Source organism: Ascidiella aspersa, chromosome 1, assembly GCF_963924565.1.
Source record: "Ascidiella aspersa chromosome 1, kaAscAspe10.2, whole genome shotgun sequence".
In the NCBI taxonomy this organism is placed as follows: domain Eukaryota; kingdom Metazoa; phylum Chordata; class Ascidiacea; order Phlebobranchia; family Ascidiidae; genus Ascidiella; species Ascidiella aspersa.
Genome location: NC_139447.1, coordinates 10,710,594 through 10,719,902, shown reverse-complemented (window position 1 = coordinate 10,719,902; position 9,309 = coordinate 10,710,594). Strand labels below are relative to the sequence as shown.

Below are 9,309 nucleotides of genomic sequence, written 5' to 3'. Positions count from 1 at the left end.
TTTCGGTCCCCCAAAACACCTTAAAAAAAACACTGCCTATAATTATAAGACTTAGAACTTAATTTATTTTTGTAAGGGGTAAAGAATTCAAATTGCTTGTATTTTACTAAGTATATATTTCTTTAAACCTTTTCTATCACCGCTCACTGATTTGTGTTTTTCAGTATTTACACAATCTAAATGAAAATGCATGCCCTATTTGCTTTTTATGACACTATTAGTTTTCATCTCGATAAAAAGTGTTAAGTTAGTATACAGTTCATAACGCACTTTATACTGAAATAACTTTTTGTTATATCACGAAAATCGTCATTGAACATGGAAATTAGAGAACATTTGGCCTGTCGTTGTAAAGCAAGCAGTAAACATAATTTGCAACAAAATCGGCCGTTTGATAGTGCCAGAAAATATAAGAAAAGGATTTGGGGGCAGTTTGTCGCGCGGAGGCAAAAATTAACTTTGCGTGTTCTTTTAAGTTGTGTTGTGTGACCTTTTACTGCGAGAATAAATTGGATATATAAAAAGAGTGTTTTTTTAATTTCCTCCGCTTAAAAAAGAGATGGAAGAAAACAATAATGAAGAATGGCCAATCCATGTTTACCTGTTCAAATACCTGACAATGAGGCCATAACTTTTTATGAAATTCTTCTTTATGAACCAGTTTTAAAACGTAACCAAACCTGAAACGTTATTTAGATTTACTTTGTAAGCTTGTAAGGAAGCAATTACGAAGTTCTAGCTGAACCTGATGATATGCTAACTAGATCTACAGTACATTTCTCTAATAAAAATATATTACAGTTTAAATGTTGTGTGGGTTAATTCAAAACTAAACTTCGATACAATTTTGAAACTAAACAACAGTTTTTAAAAAACTCACGGTCACTATACTTTCTACAAGATTATTGTTAACTGTGCATTCCCCGTCGTCGTTAAAATAACACTATTAGTGTATTGGACTTTCCATATTTTGAGCGCACAAACACATATTATCTTTGTACCGTGTCGCAATTTCCATCGAGCGTTTGTTAAGTTGTGATAAGCGCAACCATTATCTGCCCACACCGCAATACGCCGACTCCCACACAAATCTGGAAACTCAGTTGAGCGGGGCGCCGCTACAATAATGTTAGATCGCCCTGTGCGACAGACCCCGTGAATTAAAGCCAGTCGCCCAAACGGCAAAAATCCCTAAAGTTGCACCGAACGGATTTTTTACTGGCTCCGTGGGGAACCGAAACTTGTTGTGCAACATCTTTGGAAAGCACTCGCAATTGAAAGTGGCAGGATTTGGCACCTCTATGTTACTTGTTTGATTAAGTTATGGAATAAATGTGATTTAGAAAAGTGTTTGCAAGTGATTTAGAAAAGTGTTTGCAGACAGATATAAAAACAAACGCAAGCTGTTGTTAAAGGATTTACCGTAGTTGACTCGAAATACCGCCTTTATGAAAGCATTGTAACGACAGATAAAGACTTTTATATATAGCGTTTTTATTCTATTCAGTGTAATTTAACCGCAATGCTTTTACGAAAAAAATTATATACCCAGTACATGTTTTTAATATTTCAAGAAACTGTAAATTTGATTCACTATGTTTGAAGACATGGAGAAAGAAAATGCGGGTGTTCAGTCGATGTATGGATATCTAGCCAATAACATGACAATGTGGCCATACGTAATCTTTTTGGTTTGTCTTTTCGTCTATTGGATTTTTTCCTTATTTTTTCTCGCTTTCCCGGGATTTTTGCACAAGTCAAGAATGCCAACGTTTAAAGCCGTTCTTATCAGTCATAGAGGAGGTAGGTATTAGACTTGCTGAAACCAAAAATCAACTGCTTTGAAATGTGTTTTACCTAATATTCGCCGACCGGTCGCCCCACATTTGAAATTACTTTTAAAGAAACCCAATTTTAATTCAATATCTCAAGGTCGACTGGGGTTAGATTACACAAAAATTACTATTCGGTAATGTCTGCTTTGTGTAAATGCGTTAAAGAACATATACAAGGGTCAAACACGATATTTATTAAAATATCTATAACCCTCACAATTTCTCTGGCAAAAAAAATAAAAAATAATAACAACACAGTTGTGGTTTTTCTAGGCGCTGGTGAGCGGACCGAAAACACTATGACCGCATTTCGACAGTAAGTATTCTTAATGAATAAATAGTCGCTTGCTTCCCGCGTACCTTGACATCCAGTATAAGGCGGCCAATCCAAACTCTACCAAAATGACTTCGGATTTAGTATAACGATCAAAGCTTATAGAGATTACCTGCTTAAATGGAGAGACATATCTTATATATATATAGTTTAAACTTTTGGTCGACTCAAGCCGGTAGCTTGTAATGGCTCATTTATATTAACACGGCTGATCACCTGCTGCAAAAAATAATTCTGTTTGACCCAATACAATTGCTTGCTAGAAGTCTCTTTTCGTGTCAACAAACCAATAAACTGTAGTATTACATCTTTCCAAAGCGCAATCGAACTTGGAAAGAAACACAGCCATTCGTCAATGCTCGAGATTGACATCCAACTGACCAAAGACGGTATCCCAGTGGTGGCGCACGACAAAGACTTACAAAGAATATGCGACCTCGCACCTGGTGACAGGAAATTTATCCGGGAGTACAACTTCAACGTAAGTATTTCGACGATTGACTATTGTTTGTCCACGCGTGTTTTGTTTTATGAAACGCACATTCAAGCTTTAAAAGCGCCCATAAGTCCTGCGTATATCCAAAATGAAATCAATCACAATTCTGACGTAGGTCAGTGCCGGTAAAGGTTTGTGACGTCAACACGATTCCAGTTGTTATTGTGTTGCCATACATTGTTCTCGTGTCCGGCGTTTTTCGGTCTCTAACTGTTTGCGTCATATTTCCTGAAGTTTGGTCGCGCCCACGTGCATGCTACCACAAAGAAAAAAATGATTGAATGTGTGTAAAGATGAAATGTGTTGCGCCTGCTCAAATGGAGTTTTCCTTAACTGCAACATTGCTCTTTAAATTTAGAAAAAAAGGGAATTTCGATCCTGATTTTTTAATTTTGCAGCCGCACCTAGTAACTAACTATTTGTTAACTCAAATACGCACTAACTTTATCTTGCTATTCACTTAACTTTACCTATGCGAAATACTTTTAAATTGCTTACGAATAGGGATGTCCGATAATATCAGTTCGGAGCCGATACCCGATACCAAGTGGTAGTCTCGGTGCTCGTCCGATACTAGAGTGGTATCGGTACCGATCCGATACCGAATGAATATAGAAATTTCAGCTTTTATTTACGGCCAAACGCTGCTATTTTACCTTGAAAGGTAAATTTATCATAAAATAGTAGGTTATCAACTAGATCAGTGGTTCTCAACCGCCGGTCCTCGTCACTTTTTCTGCCGGTCCGCCAAACATACAATTTTAAATCTCAATTGCAAATGCAAGATGCTGAAGGCTTGACCATCAAGTTTAGAACTTCGCCAGTTCCGTAATTTGCAGCATTGTGACGTAACATAGAGTTAATGGTCTGCTCAGAGTTGAAATGGTTTGCTTGACTTTATTGTACGCCACAATGCTGCGTTGTGCTTGTGCCTGTTTAAAAATTAGATTACAACTCGTTCAAGTCTGTAACTTCAATAGAATCACGTATAACACGTATGACACCGAAAAGAAAGCAGCATATTGCTCATTAAATAGAAGTTTCCATTATCTGCTTTTAAGTTGCATAGTTTTGTCATAATTACATGTTGGGTTGATTTTTTTTGAAGGTCCGCCGGTCCGTAAAATTTGTTTTTAAATTTTTGCAGGTCCGTAAGCTAAAAAGGTGGAGAACCACTGAACTAGATGTAACTAAATATCTTGCTAATAACCTGGAAAAAATTACCTTTGGACGTTTTAATTTTATCCCTTTTACTTTGTTTGAGCACTGTATGACGTTATTCGTTATCGGATCGGATCGGATACATTTTGTCCTTAATATCGGGTATCGGTATGACGAAATAGACTGTCAAGTATCGGTGTCCTTATTAAGGAATCTATAGGATTTCTCTTAGGTTTAGAGTTTAAACCAAATTTTTGCAAAAGCTTTTTTACAACAACCTAAGGAACTTCCTGCGATTCGAAAGTCTTTGGAAGTGGAATTTGCAAAAGGATTCGTGTTTACCAATGAAGGCAAACCTGAAAGGATTCCGCGCCTGGAGGATGTTTTTCAAGAATTTCCGACTGTACCAATCACTATGGACGTTAAGACGAACGACGATGTTCTAATTCGAGAGGTGTGTAAAGTGTATATGGCTGTTGTTTGTGCATATTTTATAGCTCAATTTATTTGAAATATGCACGGCAAAATTAAAACTTAAAACCAAGTTTTACGTGGCTATAAGTCAATGACTTGACTAAGTGCACTGTTTTAACCAAAATATTTGACTTGACTTAGTCTTTTGAACAAATGATTTAACTTAGACTTCAGTCATTTTGTCAAAAAGTTAGGTTAAAATTAAATGTTTTATTTGAATATTTTTAATTAAAAATTGGGTTATTTACCCCAAATATTTGGTTATTATTTTAATTTTTGTTCGTTAAATTATTTGATTTCTTGTGATTGCGATGTTGTTATTTTAGTTTAGTGATTGCTCCATAATCGGACGAGTTTGCCAATTTTTATTTTTCATGTCAGTTACATAACTTGAATTTCACTTTCTCGCATAATGACTATCGACTTGGGCAGATGACTTGTTGTTTTTGCAAACGACTTGACTATGACCTAAGTTATTTTGCAAATAACTTGACTTGGACTTAAGCCATTTAAGTTATTTTGCAAACGACTTGACTATGACCTAAGTTATTTTGCAAACGACTTGACTATGACCTAAGTTATTTTGCAAACGACTTGACTATGACCTAAGTTATTTTGCAAATGACTTGACTTGGACTTAAGCTATTTTAAAATGTCTTGTTTTCAACACCGTATTTTACCTTCCAGACAGATAGGCTTATCCGGAAGCATTGTCGCCAGCACCTCACTGTTTGGGGAAATGAAAACTACTTGATAACGGACAAACTGCACAAAATTGTAAGTTATTCTAGAAAATCACTGCCGATAATCATAGAAAGTTTTTTTTGATATATCGATTTTTTCTCATGGTTCTAAATATTAATTGACACATTACACTTTATTCACCAATGGTGCCGTTTTTCCTAATTGTAAAATTGAATTTGTCTAATAGCACAATATGAGGGGATTTCTTTAATTTAATTTGTGGAACTATAGCATTTGTTGATTAACATTAAAAAAACATAGCCATAAAAAAATTAAACTATATTTGGTTTTGCACAGAATCCGTCGGTTCGGCTCTTCTTTCCAGAACGACGGTTATATTTGATGGTTTTCCTTTTCGTGGTCGGTCTTCTTCCTTTTTGGTCATTCAAGGAAACCTACATTGAGATTCCTCTATTGCATACCGAAATTGACAAGTAGGCCTAAGCTTGAGAGGGCGATTTTGACGCTATATCCCATGCAGAGGGTCATTTAAACCCATGAAAAAGACTAAAACTCGTGGATACTAACTACAAAAATTATTTAGATCCTTTAAAGCAGTGTTTCCCAACCTTTTTGACCCTAGTGCCCCCTTGGGCTAAATATTATTTTATATCGTCCCCCTCATCTTGCTTGACAGTAAAGTATTATATTAATCGTTGCCTAACATCATATTGACTTCACATTCGTTTCGATAAGCTGTCAGTCTTATTTTAGGTTGTCTAACATACATTCACTATAGGAATTTATGGATACATTAATTCACCAGGTTATGTCATTACCAGTAAATATTCAACTTTCTGCACCAATACTTAAAATCAGGGGTCGGCAACCTTTTCTTGTCACGGGCACCAATCAAACTCGGCAAGGTCTCTGTGGGCCGCACAAAATGTTAACTAAGAATTGTGTTATTGGAATGTTAGAACAACTGTGAATAAGGCGGACCTCGGATTTTTTTCATCTATACTACTAATGAAAAGTGTAATTAAGCTAGTTTGAGGAAACGCTATAACCTTAGTGTTTATAGATAGAGTAATTCAGTCTTTGTTAAGCTCTTTAAGTCTTGGCGCACCTGGCGAGCGAAGCGAGCGCAATATTTTTGGGGTATACCAACATTTATTTTAAATTTCATGCTAGTATTTGTTAAATATATGTCTAATATTTTTGAATACGTTTTCCTTTTGTCCGCAACCGTAACAAAACGCTAATCTATTCCAAAGACAGCATCAAAACGTAAACAAACTGAACGTAGAAAGATCATTGGCGAGAAGCGCGAAAATTTTTTGCCCGTACTAAGTTAAAATAGTCAAAAAGTATGTAAAACGGACTCGTGTCTAATTGTCAAAGAGGTGGCGGGCCGTAAGTTGGCGACCCCTGCCGCGTATAAAACTGTGAAACGCAACAACAACCAACAACTTTACATAAGAAAGTCAATTATTCCGTAACAATGGTCCGAAAACTACTAAAAGTTCGCAGTACAAAAGTTGCCATATAAGGTTAAAAGTAACCTACAGTCCTGTTTGTTACTATTTTTATGTGAACTTTTTATAAAATTAAGCCTATAAGTACTTTTATGTAACGCCCCCTTATGTGCATTCAGCGCCACCCAAATTAGAAACAGACCCAAAACGCCCCCTTGTAACTCGTCAACGCCCACAAGGGGGCGGTACCGCCCACGTTGGGAACCTCTGCTTTAAAGTGTTTAGATTCACAAAACTTTAACAAATTTTTAATCTTAGAACAAAAATTCGTTTTATCCTAAAGGCGTCGTGCCTTTGGTCGCATCCGCAAAAATGAAAGTTTTGGTATCCTTAACTAAACATATAGTTCGCTCTTTCGCTTTGTGCGAATCGATGACATCTTTATAATGTAGCTCAGTGGTTCTCAACCGGGTTGCCGCGGCACCCTTGGGTGCCACTTCTAATGCTCAAGGGCGCCGTGAGATATTTGAACATCTTAAGAATCTGATTTATGCGTAATCAGATACTCATACAACTTTATGTTTAAGATTAAAGTGAATAATTCTAATTATCACTTCCTACGCCGTGTATAGTTGATGTGTGTTGTTTCAGTCCCGGATAATGTGACATTCTAGTAAATTACCTGAGGGGTGTCGCAAGCCATGAAAGGCTGACAAACACTAATGCAGCTTCTATACTGAAACCGAACTTAAACTTTACCAAAACAAACGAAATGTGTTGCGTTGTTCTCAAGGTCACTTTGAATCACGTTTCACATCCCTGATCAAGTGATCTTAGGTATCGTAGGCAACTGTTCTCAAAAATTGGGATACAATTATGGTTTAGGATCTCGAAAAAAATCGGTATACAATTATGGTTTAGGATTAACTGTTGGCCTAAATACAAAAAAAAAATCGAACGATACTGCGTTTTTGGCCGCTTTAAGAAAATTTATTCAACCCAAAGGCAATGCATACTAAGGCATGTTACTCCGTGTACACTCATGAACTCCTTAAGGTGCAACTTAAATTATACTGTTACTTAATGCGAGCAACGTATCAAATTAAATCTCTTTCACGTGAGACACGTACACTTCCAATTAAAAAGTTTTGTCAATTTTATCAAATAAATGCATTTTTTTCGCGCTTCGGGCGATTAGATTGGATTCGGCTGCAATCTGCGAAATAGTTTTTATAAGAAAAACAAGTGTTTTTTGTATAATTGTTTTATGACCTTATGCCATGACATAACCTTGTGACGTCATCACATAACCCCTAGACAAAAATCCTTGGTCTTTCCCTCGATCATCGCTGTCACGTAGAAAAGGTAAAAATGTCCCAAGACGCCTCATCAAGGCTGAAATTTTGGCATGGTAAAGTTCGTAAATATTCGTGGCCTTGTCCCACCTGAATTCACCCCTGCCCGTGATCTATCTGCCTAACGCGTTAAATGTAAAATCCGACAAACTTCAAAAATTAAAATGACACCCGCAACGTACTGCTTTTTTGGCTTTGCGCAAGTATCGAGCAAATGAAGTACATCTTTAAAATAAGCCCCCAAAATAGCCTACTTAGCTTAATTCCGTCGATAAGTTTTATTTTTATTGACATCGTTCATTATTTGTGTTTTAGAAGCTCAGTAAGACGATTTATTAGAAGTTCATTCTTGAAACTATTATTCAACGCCATTTTAAATCCTTTCTTTCTTATGCATTTGCGAAAAAGAAAATTCCAAGTAAGTTATTTTATAATTTGGTAATAATGCTACTTGTTAAACTGTTTTGTTTCAATTGTTATAGCTATTGTCAACTCGTTTTCAGATATTCTATTGGGTGCTTAACAAGGAGAAAGAATTTCGAAACGCCTTAGACAAGGGAGCAGATGGAATTATGACAGATTTTCCAACAAGACTTTCAGATTGGCTAAAAATGACTTAAAACACCCCTGACGATAAACACTACACTTCTTTTATAGTTTACTGTATATGCATTGGCGCCATTTATGATCTGTCCCGCGCAACTACAAAAGCAAAATGCAGCATGAACTTCCAAGAATATTAAAGTGAATGTATTTTAAAACGCAAATGGTAAATTGCAAAGGTGAATAATTTTTTAGCGTGTCCTTGGCTTTGTTTGTGATTGAAAAGTGTCCAGTGAAGTATTGTAGTTTAGCGAATAAAATAACCAGTTACAGCATTGTGTAGCTCCATATAGGGCTGTCTGTGTAGCGAAGAAAATATTGTACAACACTACACAGTAAAGAGAGACAAAATATAAAATTATTTTATCTCAATTTATGTACTCAAAATAAAGTTAATTTGCAAGCTAGTATATTGCATCTGGACTTAACTTGTGTTATTTTATACTTCCCTAAAGTAACAATTTACTATTTTAAATATTGTGTGTAATAGACGTTGTGTTTTTTTTAATTTGTTCATAAAAACAACTAAAAAACTTTAAGAGAAAACATTGGCAATTTTTTCCCAGCAAATCAATGCTGGACTAGGAATTTTTCTATTTTTTACAGTAAGGTTTAGTAACAAAGCGAGTTGTTAAAATTGCAATTGCGAGTGAGAATAAAATATGGGAAAATAAATATAACAATAATGCTTGACCAATGTGAACCCAAATGCTTTCCCAAAAATGTTGGCAAGGAAAATTATTTTATGCCCACCTGAGTTTAAGCTTATTCCCAGTGCAGTGTCCAAATAATTTTCAATCACAATATTTAGGTTAGGGTGCCGCTAGCATTCATGTTTGGTTCGTTTACTTTTAAAAAGTGGTAGAATTCTACACCAACGGTCGCAAAT

At 35.8% G+C, this 9,309-nt stretch overlaps 1 protein-coding gene across 1 annotated transcript; it reads left to right on the top strand.

The window, feature by feature from the left end:
- The first annotated feature begins 1,572 nt into the window (after positions 1-1,572).
- LOC146167443 (lysophospholipase D GDPD1-like) lies at positions 1,573-8,802 on the top strand. The gene is made up of 8 exons (XM_083390688.1): positions 1,573-1,803; positions 2,109-2,151; positions 2,488-2,650; positions 4,110-4,280; positions 4,988-5,077; positions 5,342-5,478; positions 8,133-8,235; positions 8,321-8,802. The coding sequence occupies exons 1-8, from the start codon at positions 1,596-1,598 to the stop codon at positions 8,435-8,437; spliced, it is 1,032 nt and encodes a 343-aa protein (XP_083246814.1). The 5' UTR covers positions 1,573-1,595; the 3' UTR covers positions 8,438-8,802.
- Positions 8,803-9,309: the final 507 nt, after the last annotated feature.